The sequence below is a fragment of the Diabrotica virgifera genome, chromosome 1 (assembly GCF_917563875.1).
Source record: "Diabrotica virgifera virgifera chromosome 1, PGI_DIABVI_V3a".
NCBI lineage: Eukaryota > Metazoa > Arthropoda > Insecta > Coleoptera > Chrysomelidae > Diabrotica > Diabrotica virgifera.
In genome coordinates, this window is record NC_065443.1 from 278,308,182 (window position 1) to 278,325,386 (window position 17,205).

The 17,205-nt window shown below is 33.1% G+C and overlaps 1 protein-coding gene across 2 annotated transcripts in view; it reads left to right on the plus strand.

Moving 5' to 3' along the window:
- The window catches only part of LOC114327600 (saccharopine dehydrogenase-like oxidoreductase), a 76,843-nt gene extending 66,398 nt beyond the window's left edge, over positions 1–10,445 (plus strand). Inside the window, exons 7-8 of one of the 2 annotated variants that reach the window (XR_007695971.1) lie at positions 8,404–8,978; positions 9,019–10,445. Coding sequence is in view for 1 of the 2 variants with exons in the window: in XM_028276268.2 (XP_028132069.2) it covers positions 8,404–8,509 (106 nt within the window). In the remaining variant the exon portion in view is untranslated. Of the gene's footprint in view, positions 1–8,403 lie in introns of both variants that reach the window. The other variant, XM_028276268.2, reaches the window with a different exon arrangement.
- The last annotated feature ends 6,760 nt before the right edge of the window (positions 10,446–17,205 follow it).

The following is a 17,205-nucleotide window of genomic DNA, read 5'->3' on the forward strand; positions in this document are numbered from 1 at the left end:
AAGAAAATGGAGGAACGCATAGAAAAGTATGAAGTGAAAATTAAAGATCACATGCAACAACAAGAGACAGAGATTAAAGAAATCAAAAGCAAAATAAATGAGATAACGAATTGCCAGAAAAAAGAAATGGAAAGTTTGGAAAACAAGTTGCAAAACGCTATTCAAGCAGACATAGAAGAAGTGGAAAGAAAGATTGCAGAAATCAATACTCAACAAAATGTCGGAGAAAGAAGAGAAATGGTTATACATAGCACAGATGACGTGAAGATAAGGTTTGGCGGGGATGTAAGAAGATTACACCCAGTGCCGTTCATAAATAGCCTGAAAAAGAAAATACAACACATCGGAAATTTCGATACAGCAAAAGAAACTATCAGAAACCATCTCAAATATGAAGCAAGCCTATGGTTCGATAGTAAAGAAGAAGAATTCGGCAATTGGCAACAATTTGAACAAAAATTTTTGAATTATTTCTGGGGAAAGGTCCAACAATTGGAAATTAACAAGGAATTGCAAAATGGGAAATACAATGATAGGATGGGTGTATCAGAAAGTACATATGCTTTGCAAATTTACAATAATGCAAAACATTTACAATATAATTACTCATCGGAACAATTAGTCGAACTGATTGTAAGACATTTCGAGGAAACGCTGGAAGACCATATCACATTGCAAAATTACAAAGACAAAGATAGTTTATGCCAATTCCTACAAATAAGAGAATCACGTCTAAGAGAAAGAAAATCAAGAAGGTCGCGAGAAGATTACAGGCCCCGAGAAACACAAGATTACAGAGATAGAAATCAAAATAGGAGGGACTATACAAGACGAGATTTTAATCCCAGAAGGGAAAACGAAAATAGAGACAACGGAAGAGGAAATTATGAACAAAGAAATAGGCAATGGAATGAGGACAGAAATCGAGAATACCAGAATAGAAACACCACACGCTCAAATCAAGAAAACAGAAATAATGGTAGACAAAATGAACAGGGATATCGAGAAAACCGAAACAGATCCGACAGACCAAGAGAAAATAGAAGAGAAGTAAATAATACCCAGACAGATGAATATGACGGAGAGAGACATTATGACGAAAATATAAACAACGATGAGCAACCGGCGTCTTTTCACGACGGCGCTCACTAAAAACCAAAAATCAAACAGGAATCTTTTGTCACCCCAAGGAGTTTATTAAATTGGCAGGAAACAACGAAAAGAAAAATGGAGTTAATTTAAAATTTGTGGATGGATTTATCAACGAGAAACCAATTAAAATTATGATAGACACTGGATCTGAAATAACATTGGTCAACAGAAAACTAATAGAAGAAGTTAACTTAACAAATTTAATTTATAAAATACCTAGGGTAAATTTAGTGGGCGCAAACAAACGGACATTGGCAACTATAAATGAAGGCATACGAGTAATGGTACGACTGGGCAAGAATATGTATGCACTACAATGTGTAATAATGCCAAACATGTCACATGACATGATAGTAGGAGTGGACGAATTGGCAGAAAAACATGTAGTGATAGATTTTAAAAATAATACGATGAAACTAACAGAAGAAAAAGAAAAAGAACAGGACAAGGAACATGAGAAACAAAATACGGACGAATCAGGTAAAGAACAAACAGTGGAAATGAATTTGGCAGCGAAGCAAGGACAAAGAAGAAAAAGGAGAAAAGGTCAGAAAAAGATAAAAGAAAATGAAACCTGTGGCTCCTCAAAAGAAGAGTTGAGCCCAGAAGAAGAAAATTTGAGAGTATCAGAAACAAAGGAAACCTGGGATTCCTCAAAAGAAGAGACGGGCTCAGGAGAAGAAGAAATAAAGCTAAAAAATGAAAGTGAAAAGAATATGATTGAAACAGTGGTATTTGAAGAGGAGGTATATGCAAACGAGGATGCAGAATGCACGGTAAACATGTGTGAAGAATCTGAGAAAAAAGACAGAAAATTGATATGTGGAGAAGGGAAAGAAAAAGAATTGCGGTTGATGTTAAGAAACTACGAAAATTTGATCAATGAGGAAAACAGAGTGGCTAAAAAGTACGAACATTCATTTGAGGTGAAAAACTTGGGAAATTTTCGATCAAAGACTTACCCGATTCCATACAAGTATCGACAAGAGGTGAAAGAAGAAATAAATAAAATGTTGGAAGATCAAATCATCGAAAGATGTGATTCACCGTATGTTAACCCGATTGTGATAGTAAAGAAAAGCAGTGGAGAATTGAGATTATGTTTAGATGCCAGGAATATCAACCAGCACACTGTATCACAATATGAATCACCTCTAAACATCGAGGCCATTTTTGGAAGAATCACCGGGTCACACATATTTTCGAAAATTGACTTAAAACACAGTTTTTGGTTGATACCGTTAGCTGAAAAGTGTAGAAACTACACCGCTTTTTCTATTGATGGTATTGTCTACCGGTTTAAGGTAGTGCCGTTTGGATTGCAGAGTGCTTGTGCTGCACTCGTCCGAGCTCTACATACCATTTTGAATCGCCACGAAGATTTCATAGTTCATTATATCGATGATTTATTAATTTTTTCACAAGATACTCAGAGTCATCTGAAACACATAGAAATAATTCTGGAAGAATTGGACACAGCGGGATTGAAATTAAACATTGAAAAATGTCAATTTTTTCAAAAAGAAGTCATTTATTTGGGTTTTCAATTGGACACCAAAACAGTAAGATTATCCGAAGACAGAGTCAAGCTCATAGATGAATACCCAAGACCAACGAATTTGAAAACATTGAGAGGTTTTCTTGGCACGATTAATTATTTTAAAAAACTGATTCCCGATTTGAGCCAAAAGGAAATCCCTCTGATAAAGTTGCTTAAAAAAGGAATAAAATGGAATTGGAAAGACGAACAGGAGGAAGCTTTCGAAACATTAAAACGAGAATTCGCAAAAGGAACGAAAATATACCACCCCATTTACAATTTACCTTTTATACTCCGAACTGATGCGTCCATACAAAAATTTGCAGGAGTTCTGTCTCAAATACAAAACGACCAAGAAGTGCCGATATGTTTTATATCGCGAGTGACTAAAACACATGAGAGAAAATATAGTGTTACAGAATTGGAGTTTGCCAGTGTACTATATTGCGTAAACAAATTGAGGTTTTACTTATTGGGAGCAAAATTCACAATCGAAACAGACCATGCAGCTTTAGTACATATCATGAAGAATAGATTAGTAAATAATAGAATACATAGAGGTATTCTATTATTACAGGAGTATGATTTTGAGTTCCGATATATAAAAGGAAAAGACAACATAATAGCCGACGCTCTAACACGGGATGAGGACACGGGAAAAAAGGAAACAATTACTCTACAGGTGGGACTAAATAGATTAATACAAGAAGAAGGGATATATTCGTTAAATGAGATAAGGACAAACCAAGAAGACCTAGAGGAAAGAGAGAAAAGAAGAGCGGAAGTAGAAAATGACATATATTTTAAGAGAATAGACGGAAAGGAACTATATTTAGTGACACAGACATTGGCCGAAAAGATAATAAAGAAATTACATGAGGACAATGGGCATATCGGTAGCAGAAAAGTTTGGCTCGTTTTTAGGGAAAATTACATCAGCCGACAGGATTACCGCATTGCAAAGGAAATTACCCAGAAGTGCGATGTATGTCAAAAATATAAGAGTCGGAATTTCAAAAACGAAAATGTTGCCAAAAATATTGAAGCCCGAAACAAACTAGACATTGTAGCAATAGATATGTTAAGCGATCTAATTATGACCACTAAAAGGAACAAACATATTCTGGTAATGGTGGATGTGTTTTCAAAATACGTAAAATTATATAGTTGCCGCACCACAAAGGGGGAGGAAATATTAAGAAAAATCGACAATTTTATAGCCATAGTAGGAACACCAAAAAAGATCCTACTGGACAATGCAACGTATTTCCGAAATGATCGTTTCAAGGGACAACTTCGAGAACGAGGAATAGAGACAAATTTTGTCAGCATCAGGCATCCACAGAGTAATCCTTCGGAACGATTCATACAGGAAGTGACGAAATTTCTTCGCATTGCAACAGATGGTCAACATCGCCACTGGGACAGGAAAATGGCGGAAATAGAAAGGTATCTAAATACAATTCCGAGCACAGTAACAAAAGAGACCCCAGAATACATCATGAAGGGTGTATTGCCGATAAGGCCATGGGAAGACCAAGAGCCAAAAGAATATCAACAGGTGATTGAAACCGTACAGAGAAGATTACGGCGAAGCAACGAAAAATATATCCAAAGACAGGAACAAAATAGAAAAAGAAGACCAGTGACTTTCCAAAAGGGTGAAAAAGTACTCGTGAGGGCATTACGAGTATCAAATCTTCCTGGGGGCATTTGCGCAAAGTTGATGCCTGTTTTCGAAGGCCCGTACATCGTGAATAATGAAAATGGGATAAATAGTTATGAGTTGAGGCACAGGAACTCGGAAAAGATCCGAGGAATTTATAATATTCACGATGTATACAAATATCACGAATAAAAGACAGAATTACATGAAGTAGATAGTAAGTTAGGATATAAGACGTAGATTAAAGTAAGGAAATATACAGGGAGTTGGTTTTGCCTCGAGAAAATTTATTTAAAAATGCAGATAAATTTTATCGAATACAAGGCGGGGATTTGTTATATTTCTATTTGATATGAAAATTAAATTTTGATAATTATAAACAGAATTCAATTTAATATAAAATATTTTCAATTTTCTCAACCACGGGCATATAAATTTAAAACAACCTGTATACAACAAATTGTTATATGTAATTTTAAGAAGTGATTAGAATAAGCGTACGAAACTCGGAACAATGTGCTTAGAATAAACAAAGTGAATGACGCGTACCATTATCGTTTCTTCGCGGAAGGTCGATCATTAGCCTATGCTAAATAAAACTCAGTGAAATAGATGATAGTTCATTATCGTTTTTCGCGGAAGGTTTCGATCATTAGCCTATGCTAAATAAGACTCATTTGAAAGAGAGAATAGGTCATTAAAATTTGTAAATAGTTAGAAAGTATTTTAGAATGGGAATTAAATATTTTCTTTTGAAATCCATTAAGCATATTTAGAAAGATTAAAAATTGGTTTTGAGGAATATTACGAATGAGAGTTGGTGGTGGAAGATTGATTTGTGAATTTGGAAGGGATATTTAGAAGGTAGGGGAATGAATGACGAAGAGAGTGCAGAATGTTTTGAGCTGTCGAGAAGTGAAGTCGAGTAGTAGACGGTAGTGTTCGAGGAGTGAGAAAGCCGGTGTAGTTCCGTGAGTGTGGAGTATCTATCGTGGAACGAGAAGTAGGCCAGGTCGAGAGTAAAAGAACCTCCTTGAGCCCAGAGTGTCCCGGTAGCTGATAGCAGTTTCGAAAAAGGTAGAACACAGCATCACGACAAAAGCAGGAACGAGAGCTATTCGAGCTAGTTTTTCAAAGGAGAACATCACTGGAAGCCAGGACGAGGTTTGATCGCAGCCAAGGATAGCAGGAAAGGGTCTTGTGTGAGGACATTTTCAGTTCACCAGGAAAAGGTCAGTCTCATTTGTTTGGACATGAATGTATGGGTTTTTCGTATTAAATTCCATATAAAAAATTGAATAAAATAATCAATAATATCAGAAAAGCTTCATCAAACTTAAATAGAGTTGTTCCTAATAACTCCTAATAGTTAAATGTTAATAAAAACTTTCAATTGAAAACCAAAAGGAAATAAGATTCCCATTAGTAAATGTTATGTTTAAGAATAATAAGAAATAGCAAATATTAAGCATTGATTGCCTTTTAAATAAAATAAAAAATATTTTGATTATAATTGTAACCCATATGTGTATTTTTTTTACTCTTTTCTTTTCTATCCCGATTAGGAACCATTAAGAAATATTTAGAAGCCACGGAAGTAAGTAATTAATTTATAATTCGCCCTGAGATTGAAAACATATTGATATGTGATCTGGTTAATTAATTAGATTAGTATTAATACATTGATTAAATTAAGTAACATATAAGAATATTATCTCATATCAATAATCAAGATCACATCAATATTTTATTTATTAAATCTGTTGCTCATAGTTTCTTCAGTCGTCTTGCGAATTCGGGATGAGCGTTTAGTAGTCTTGCTTCATCATTTGGATGACTGCTCAGTCCATCAAGGTAGCTCTTTGTGATCCTTTGAATTTCTTCCTCCACCAAAGGTGTAGCTGAGTCCTTGTGTAGGGTTTTATTGCTTTGAATAGAACATACCAGGGCGCGTTGAATATCATTCTCAATATTTTTGATTGGACTCTTTGTATTATCTTGATACTTGATGGCTTTGAGCAAACCAGAGTTGAACACCATCGGCCCAAATTAGTTTTATCATAGATTTATACAGGAGCAGTTTATTTTCAATATTAAGTTTTGATTTTCGACCAATAAGCCAGCTCATTTGTCGTATTCTGATGTTGATATGGGTTTTCTTGGCTTGAATGTGCGGCTTCCATGTTAATCTTTTGTCAAGGGTTAGTCCCAAATATTTGACTTGTATCCTGACTGGTAATTGTGTATTGTTTAATTGTGTTACTGTTTAAGAATACGTTTGTATAAGAGTTCAGTATGCCAGTCCAGTTGTGGAGTGTCTCTCTCCAAAACCAAACTGGTGTGTGGGTATTTCTACATCTAAGTCTATCAAGTAGTAGTCTTTCGAAGATCTTAGACATTCATGCCTATTCTGTAACTCATTTCGATGATAGAAGTAAAATCGAATAGAAGTGGCCAAGTCGAATAGAAATAGTCCAAATCGGTATTCCATAACTACTTCGGAATCTCTACAATCGTAATAGTGAATAGAAATCACTTCGACAGCATTTACCCTGTCGAGATGAGATTTCGATTATCGGAATTGTGCTTGACGCAAGCGCATTTTGTTTTGTTTTGACGTTTGTATTTTTATACCTACTAAAGATAGTTGATTACTACTTATTTATAGTATTTGTACCTTTTTTTAACTGCTTAATATTTAGTCTGTGGTGTTATTTGTATATAAAATTATATATTTAATTTAGACATGTACAAGTATGAATTGAACCTAACCTTATTTATTTGCTATTTGGCTTGGCATCCGAAAGTGTCCGAAATCTGAATGTTTGCCAGCCGCAGTGTTGCCATAATATTTTCGCTTATTCCTTATACAATTTCAATCAATGGTATAATGTACAAGAATAGCATACGCATACGATAGACTTCGTATGCGTTGACTGATAAATATATTATACCAGTATAATACTTGTATATTTATCAATCAACGCTCATAGTCTGAACAAATTATAGAAAAGAAGCCATTTTTGGAAAAAGTTGTTTAGCAGTTATTTCGGCTGGAATCAAATCTTAAAGATTGCATATTATTAGTTATACATATCGATTTTAAATAATTTATTAATAATAATTAATAACATCAATCTAAATAATTATCTTTAATTTAAAAGCATTTATACGTCTTATCTTCATTTAGCTTTTTTATATCAATTTATCTTCTTTTTTATAACAATTTTAATTAACTTTGATTTAAAACCATTTATCCTCTTTTGAGCTTTGTGTTGTATCCAGTATTTATATTAATATTTTATTATTTTTAAATGTAACTTTATGTAATGTGATAGCATGAAAAAATTGAGGATATGGCAACGGTGTCATATCTCAAAGTTTAGATCCAGCAACAAGCAGTTCACGGAACACTCATTTCGCTTGTCAATGCGGGGTTGCTACCACCTCTTGACCGTGTGGAATAGAGGTTACCGATTTCGATTACGATGTGAGTTACAGAATGCCAATCCAAACACAAAAATGACGCGATAGATATCAAACATTCCGATTTCGGGTAATTACGATTCGACTTGGTCATTTCTATTCGATTTGTTAAAAGTTACAGAATAGGGCTGATTGTCGGCAACAAGCTGATTGGTCGATAGGATGATGTTTTATTTGGAGGTTTATCCGGTTTGTGAATCATTATTATTTGCGCAAACCATGTGATTGGGAAATATGTCAGTCTGAATGCACTATTGTATATTGTAGTTAACTTGACCAATGTTCTTACGAATATGTCTCAGTATTACTCCTGTTATTAGGCCAAATCCAGGTACTTTGTGGTTATTGCATTTTTCTATTTCTAGTTGCACTCCTAATGGACTGAATGGTGTTATTGGGGGCGTTGAATGGGGGTATGTTGAAAAATAAAATAACAACTTTTTATATAAAAACCTGTGTTTCATTCAAAAAGTCAAGGACTTATTGACCCACCTTCGTAGATATACGTGATTCCAGAGCAAATTTTTGCAAAAATTACTTAAACTTTTTTCGTTTTTAGTGGAGGTGTATACACTCCTGGAGTGGCCTTTAGAAAGACCTCATTGATGGAGCTCCTCTTCAAAAATGACGTGTCGTTTGAGATTGTGAGCGAAAAAGTGTTGTAAATCATATGTACTCAATATATTTAATGCATATATTAGCTTGAAATAAATATTTAATGTTAACCATGATCTGTTTTTACGTAATATTTTGTGACCTAGTTTACATATTAACTTATAGTTGCAATCAAGTTATTGCAGTAAACCTTAATATGCAGCTAATTACAAATTTATTTTTGTTTGAGTATTGTGGTTAAGCTTCCGGCACAGGTAGAAAGTAAGAAATGTTAAAGAAAAATTATTGGAAGAAAATCCTTTGTAAAAGGTATAAAAACTTTTATTAAAATCACTTTAAGGGCTACATCACAACAAAACGCTTTTGATTTTCTTACAAAATCATCATCAGTGTAATATTAAACCTAAAAATAAGTATAACCGTTTTAATGAATACAAAGTTGATATTTGTTGATGTTAATCTTTTGTACATTTAATTATTATACCTGCTCTTATGTATGTTTACCTCTTGAAACTTAAAGTCACCACTCAAATACAAATGACTTTGTAATATGATTGAGATTAAGGTTTTCTGCAACAACTTGATGGCGACTGTAGTTCAACTTAAGTTGAGATATAAGTAAAGTCAATTAAATCATGGCATAGGTGGTTCCATGACATCTCGTAACGCGACAGTTCATAACCGGACAGTTGGTAATGGACAATTCATAATAGTGACAGTTCGTAACGGCGACAGTTCGTAACTATACAAATTCGTAACGGACAGTTCGTAACCTCCAAATTGAATTATTCTGTTTATTGTTGTTAACGTGGAAACTAACTGTTACTACAGTTATAAATGAAATTATGTTTATCAATTTAACGAATCAGTATCAGGATAAACATTTTAAGGCATTTCATATTTCTTGTTTCAGAATATAATAAAAGTAGTTAAACCAAGTACCTATTAAAGTATTACAAGCCATCCCTCTATCAACTATAACCGTTGATTGAATGCCCCAAAGCTATTACCAATCACAAGGTTTATTATAATAACAGGTAATTATAATCTTTCCTTTACAAAATGTTTATTTAAAAAGTTTGGAATGTCTAAAGACGGTTGTAAGATTAGAGATTTCAGGAATTAAGTACTTGATTGTTCCTTTGTCTAGGTATATGCAAATTTAAGGAACAATAAGAGTGATAAAATTTTAAAAATAGTGTTAAAAGTTTCTATGTATTTAAATATATTTGTTTGTGTTTAAAGACTTTTAATAGATATTCTGAAACACGAAATATAAAAAGTGTTAAACATGTTTATCCGTACTGATTCGTTAAATTGATAAACATAATTTCAATTATAACTGTAATAACAGTTAGTTTCCAAAATTAACAAAAATAAACATAATAATTCAATTTGGACGTTACGAATTGTCCGTCACGAATTTGTATAGTTACGAACTGTCGTCGTTACCAAGTGTCGCCGTTACGAACTGTCGCTGTTACGAATTGTCCGTTACCAACTGTCCGGTTACGAACTGTCGCGTTACGAGGTGTCTGTCACGGGCATAGGTACATATATTTTTATATAATAAGCATTTAGACATTCTACTAGTTTAATGGGTTTGTTAATGACAGTATAGAGTACTACTAACATAACAGGTCGTGGAAGCTATGCATTTATGAGTTTACTTAATAGTTTTGTTTCCACGATCTCTGCTTTCTTGGCCATACCTTTAAACATTAATATTAATAAACATATTATGTATTTTTTTATATTATACTTGTATACCTTAATTTATTTTAGTGTAAGTGTACTTATAGGTGGCTAGTGACTAGAAAATAATTATTTTTCTCACAATGAATGAATTAACAGTATTTAAATCTTAATTAATATTGAGATTTAAGAAAAATAACACTTTTCTTAACATAAATTGATATTTATAATGTTTAATTTATGTTGTTTTAACTAATTGGTTAGTAGTAATAAAACATGTATTTCTGTGTTTCTATTTTTTTTTGTTCTTCCTGATAAACAGAGAAATAATGTGGAAAATATTGGAAAGCTATAATATACCAAAAAAGATGATAAATGTCATAAAATCTATATATATGGAAGTAGAAGGCCAAGTACAAATAAATAGAGAAAGATCAGGCACTTGGGATAAGGGAATTAAACTAGGAGATGGACTAAGCCCCCTCTTATTTATAATAGACATGGATACTTTTTTCAAAAATACCAAAGATCAAACAAGAAACATTCAATACATAGTAGGATGTAAAAACTTAAATGCAATAAAGATCAACTCTCTTCTATACGCTGACGATATAGTTTTAATCACAGACACAGTAGAGAAAATGCAGAAACTAATAGATATTTGGCAAAAAGAGATACAGAAATTAAAAATGAAAATGAATCTCAACAAAACAAAACTTATGATAATAAATGAAGTTGAGAAAAGCGAAAGGAATACTAATACAGGGTGTCTGCGTAACTTGGAACCATATGGGAAACTTTTTTAATATCAATTTTACGAAAAAAGTTATTCTTCATAAAGTGCTCTGCATAGTCTAAAACCTAAGATGCAATCATCAGGTATCAAATTCTATCAATAATATACGAGGTATGTCCAAAAATATGAATTTTGCTCAAGAGTAAAGTGCCTTTATATTGGACAATATTGAAAATTGTTATTAAGAAAAGTTGTTTATAATTAAAAATCATGTTGTAATATGCATTTACATTCTTCTAATTGAAAAAAAAAATTTTGAAAATTTTCCTCAAATTACGGATACCCAACATAAATTTTATTTAAGATAACTCCGTTATTATCAATTTTGCGAAAAAAGTTATTCTTTATAAAAATGTCTGAATAGTCAAAAAACTAAGACGCAATCATAAGATATCAATTGTTTTCCAATTCTATACGAGGTATGTCAAAAATATGAATTTCGCTAAAAAGTAAAATACCTTTATAGTTTACAATAATTTAAATAGAAGGATGCTATTGCATATTGAAACATAGTTTTTAATTCTGAACAACTTTTTGTAATAACAAATTTCATTATTGTGAAAAATAAAGGTACTTTACTCTTCAGCGAAATTCATATTTTTTGACATACCTCGTATAAAATTGACAAAATTTAATATCTTATAATTTTATTTTGGTTACGAGACTATGCAAAACTTTTTATAAAGAATAACTTTTTTTTCGTAAAATTAATAATAACGGAGCTATCATAAATAAAAATGATGTTGGGTGTCTGTGATTTGAGGAAAATTTTCAAAAAAAAAAATTTTAATTAGGAGAGTGCAAATGCAGATTATACATAATTTTGAATTACAAACAACTTTTCTCAATGACAATTTTCGATATTGTGAAATATAAAGGCACTTTACTCTTGAGAGAAATTCATATTTTTTGACATACCTCGTATACCATTGATAAAATGTTATATCTGATGATTGCTTCTTAGGTTTTAGACTATGCAGAGCATTTTATAAGGAAAAACTTTTTTTCGTAAAATTGATATTAAAAAAGTTTTCCATATGGTTCCAAGTTACGCAGACACACTGTATAATAGCATTGTTTATATAGGGATAGTTGGTCAGCCCAATAGGAAAATTTGTTTGATTCAAATTGAGACAGTCACCACAATTTCTGTCAGGGTCGCAACGTCAAAATGCATAGACATTAAGTTGGATACGATCCTATTCATAACACCCCAACTCGCATACATATTAAGAAAAATAAATGTGTATGGAAGAATATATTTAGAAATTGAATTAATGATGTCATGCTATTATATTATAATGTATAGTAGCATGACATCATTAATTCAATTTCTAAATATACTCTTCTATATATTTATTTTTCTTAATATGCATGCGAGTTGGGGTGTTATGAATAGGATCGTATCCAACTTGGTGTCTATGCATTTTGACGTTGCGACCCTGACAGAAATTGTGGGGACATCTGGTGACTGTCTCAATTTGAATCAAACATATTTACCTATTGGGCTGACCAACTATCTCCCTATATAAACAATGATAATAGTAAGGGAACAAGTAATAGAACACGTATCTGCTTTTGAATATTTGGGAAATATAATAACAGATGATGGGAAAACGGACATGGCAATAACTAAATAAACTGAAGAAGGCAACTAACGTGTATTACTCTTTAAATAATAAAATTTTTGAAAAGTCAGAAATAAACAACAAAACTAAACTCAGAGTATATGATAGTAAATTCGATAATGACATATGGGGCGGAAACATGGATTGTGCAAAAGAAACATGAATCAATGATAAACGCGACCGAGATGAAATACATGAGAAGAATAGCCGGTGTTACGAAGTTTGATAGATTCAGAAATGAAGATAAAAGAAGAGAGCTGGAACAAGAACCGATAATGAGGCAGATCGAAAACAAACAATTAAGCTGGTTTGGACACATACAACGAATGGAGCAAAAAAGACTTACAAAAAAGGTACATGAAGCCAAAATGGGAAAGAAAAAAAAAAGGGAAGGCCGAGGAAGACATGGATGGACCAGATCCAGGATATAGGTGAAAGGAGACACATGAGTATGAGGGATATGAAGAACCTGGCCACCAATAGAAGCGATTGGAAGAAATGGATAAAAGGCGGAACCCGACATCCGACGCCCTGAAGGGCACTAAGGATTATGAGAAAGAAGAAGAAGATTAATATTGAAATTTAAGAAAAATAACACTTTTCTTAATTGTTCTTTAAACCTTGCCTGGCCATGTTCACCTTCTATATTAATAAATTGATATTTATAATGTTTAATTTATGTTCCTTTAACTAATTGGTTAGTAGTAATAAAACATGTATTTCTGTGTTACTATTTTTTTTTGTTCTTCTTTCTTTATTGTGGGCGAATTGCCTGTTTAAACTTTATCCACCTGCTTCAACGTTCAGATTGTTGCCCCACTTTTTTTGAGGTCGGCCTATATTTCTCCGTCCATTAATGATTTATTTCGAGCGATTCTTTTCATTCTTCTTTTCTTCGATTCTGCTAATATGTTTAGTCCGCTCTTTTTTCCTATTTAGCAATCAACTATTAAAATCGTCTACCTCACATGTATTTATTATGTTTTCACTTTTTCCCTTTCCTAGAAGAGTCTTTCCAGCTATGCCACGAAGTAAAGTATATGCCAGAGATATAGTGAAACACTTTAAGACCCTTTTTGTTTATACTTTCCGGTTTAAACAAAAAATACATACCCAACCTAAAGGCCATACCAAACTAACACACAGCTTCCTAATGACATCTGATGTTCGGCCTAACTGTCAAACATGCCAGTGCTACCTAACGGTCAAACACATTCTTACCGAATGTCATAAATTCAGTACAGTAAAGGCCGCGTCCCACCATCAAATAATTTGATCAAACTGGTTTGAGCAAACTGAAAGTGACAGTTAGTGACGTCACATCCTGAGTGCTCATTGTGGATAATGAAACATTTTAATTTTAAATAAAGTACAAACAAGTTAGACAACTCAATACAAAAAATTTGATCAAACTAGACTGATAGTGAGAGCACAGATTTTTAGAATTAAAAAAAAAAACTGCAATTGTGACGTCACTTTGACGTACTTCCGGAGTTTGCTCAAACTGTTTGATCAAATTATTTGATGGTGAGACGCGGCCTTAAGACGACAGCTAGAACTCAAACCGCACCTACGTGAAATACTCAGTGACTCCAACCAGATAGACAAAGTTCTTCAGTTTTTTAAAACAGTATCGCTGTATCATAAACTCTAAAACATTTTTATATGATATTATTGTGACAACCTATTAATGCTACTATATTAGGAGAACTTATTAATTCTATTATACCTCTGTAATATTGTTTGTATTCGCCCCCGTGCGAGTGGCCATAGTTGCCGAGCACGTAAATGTATATTAAAAAAAAAACAAAAAAGAAACCCTTTTTGTTCACACCGTTCGTATATGGCATTTTAGGTTTGAGTCGGAAAGCAGTTCTTTACTAGAGTGTAGGTTTGGATTTTAAAAATTTTAAACTATACATTTATTTTAGATTTAACTATGTTTTTATAAAGTTCTTTCAGTATCAATAATTCTAAGAAGAACAAGAGTAGTTACAACGGCTATTCCACATCAGCTTTCAATGCAAGTATGCGGTAAGAGGGAGGGTCCCTGTAAGGTTAAGTGTTAATATCAAATGGCCAAAATTAATTTTAGCACATACGATATGTCCGGCTTTAACGGTATACACCTAAGTAAAAAATAAATATTTTTAATTTTTTTTTATAATGGATTTCTACGGCTGTCGCCGCCTCTCCATACCCAGCTTCCAATTTTTTCTATCGTAACACATATCTTCATCTAATTGCCTCCTGAATATTGTCCTTCCATCTTCTTTGTGGTCGTCCTCTTTTTATTCTCTCCGGTGGGACCCACTCTAATATTTTTCTCGGCCAGCGAGTCTCATTCATTCTTTTAACGTGACCGAACCATGTCAGCTGTCTCTTTTCAATATCGTCTATTATAATTTTTTCCACCTTCATATGTTCTCTAATTGTTTCATTTCTTACATGTTCTAATCTCGAAACCTGACAACTTCTCCTCAAAAAGTCCATTTCTGTACTAAGTAGCTTCTTTTTATTTCTTGCACTTATGTCCCAAACTTCTGCACCGTAGATTGTAGCGCTCTTCATTATACTTTCATATATTCTTCTCTTTGTTTCCTTCCTGATATTTTTGTCCCATAAAATTGAATTGAGGGATCTAGTGATGCTTCTACCTTTATTGATCCTATGTTGTATTTCATCTTCACTATTTCCTCGTTTGCTAGGTATAACTCCCAAATATTTGCATTGTTTCACACCAACAATATGTCCTTGTTTCAATGGTAGGTTTTCAATGTCTTCGTTTCCTACTATGAAGTATTCTGAAGTATATTTTTAATTACATACAGTCGGAAAAATGAAAGATTACCCATGAACGATCACATCAATCACTTATTTTGTATTTGTTGACATTTTCTATAAAAAACGTTTGTTATTTTATAGAAAAAGACAGCAAATACAAAACAAGTGATTGATATGATCGTTCATGGGTAATCTTTCATTTTTCCGATTGTATTTAATTTTACAAATAAAAGGCAGATATCGAGTACAGTTATTTATTAAATCTTGCCCTCCCAGATCATTAGAGCAACAATTAAAATAATTGTTCTGCGGCTACATTATCGGCTATATTTGGAGATAAAATGATCTATTTTAATCTGTTTGTCATCTGTCCAGTGTGTGTTATTTAGGTATATTATTTTTAAGTAAATGTTTATGACATTCCGGGATGTGCTGGATATCTTCATTTTTTAACGAAATACCCCTGATGATGCTCTGAGAGCGAAAGTACTCAAGATTTAACAAATGCTCGATATCTGCCCTTGTATTTTTAAAATAAATTCATATATTCGAACATTCAACCATATCTAATTGTACATATTTAATTATCAGAAAAAATCAGCCGTCGAACTATAGCTTATAGTCGAACTACCAAAACCCACAAATCTCACCGGGCCACTATATTTTTTACTTACACTATACCTTCATTTCTGTTTTTCTAAGCAATTTGTTTGGCATTCAAGCATTCTTTTGGTTTTTGTTGTTTTTGGTCTAGTTTCTGCGGTGTATCTCATTATAGGCCTTCTAGTAGTTCTGTATATTCTCAATGAAAATATTTTTAATATGCCATTGCGTATTGTGTAGATAGCCAGCTATTTTTGTTGCTCTTGTTGTTTGTTCTCTTACTTCTGCTCACCATAGCATGATAGTTCTAGGCATAAGTATTTAAACTTCATCATCTCTTGCTGGATAATCGATCCATTCACCTCAAGTTTATCCATTGTTGAGTCCATTCATCTTAACAAGTGTCTTTGTTGTATACATTTTGTTTACAGAATGATACCATGTTCAACGATTTGACTGTGATTCAGCAACCAGCGCCGCCTCATCTGCATAATATAATATTTTAATCTTCTTATTTCCCATCCTATATCCTCTCATTTTGCGAACTTCACTACTTCATCTTCATCATCAACAGCTATTCCATCCATCATCGGATTTAAGCTTCCCTTAGATGTGTCCATTCATTTCCGTTTGCTGTTTTTTGCATCCATTCGTGGCCAGCCATTCGCTTGATGTCATCAGTCCATCTTGTTTGAGGTCTGCCTCTACTTCTCTTACTTACCCTTGGTCACAATTCAAGAATTCGCTTTGCCCAACCGTTAACTTCCATTCTTCCTATGCGTCCTGCCCAGTCCCATTTTAACATGACAATATTTCTGTTCCTTTAGATCATCATCTTACCTTGCGATCACTGAGCTTAATGTTAAACATTCTCCATTCCATAGCTCTGAGTCATTTGAAGTTTGTGGACTACGCTATTGTTAAAAGACCTTGTTTCAGTTCCATATGTAAGAACCGACAACACGTACTGATCGAAGGTTTTGGCTTTTAGTAGAAGTATTTGGTAAGTTTGATTTAAATACTGTTTGTAAAGGACCAAATGCTGCCCATGCTAAAAAACATTTAACTATTCAAATCAGTCTTTAGGTTAAGCTTTGACAGTTCGATTTTTAGTGCTGGGATAAATAAAGATAAATAGTTAGGCTTTTAAAGTTTCTGCATTTCGGGCCGTTAACAAAAGATCTAATACAGAGTAAAATATGCTGGCTTAGATTCTTCGTGAGTGTTAAATTAGTAAAAG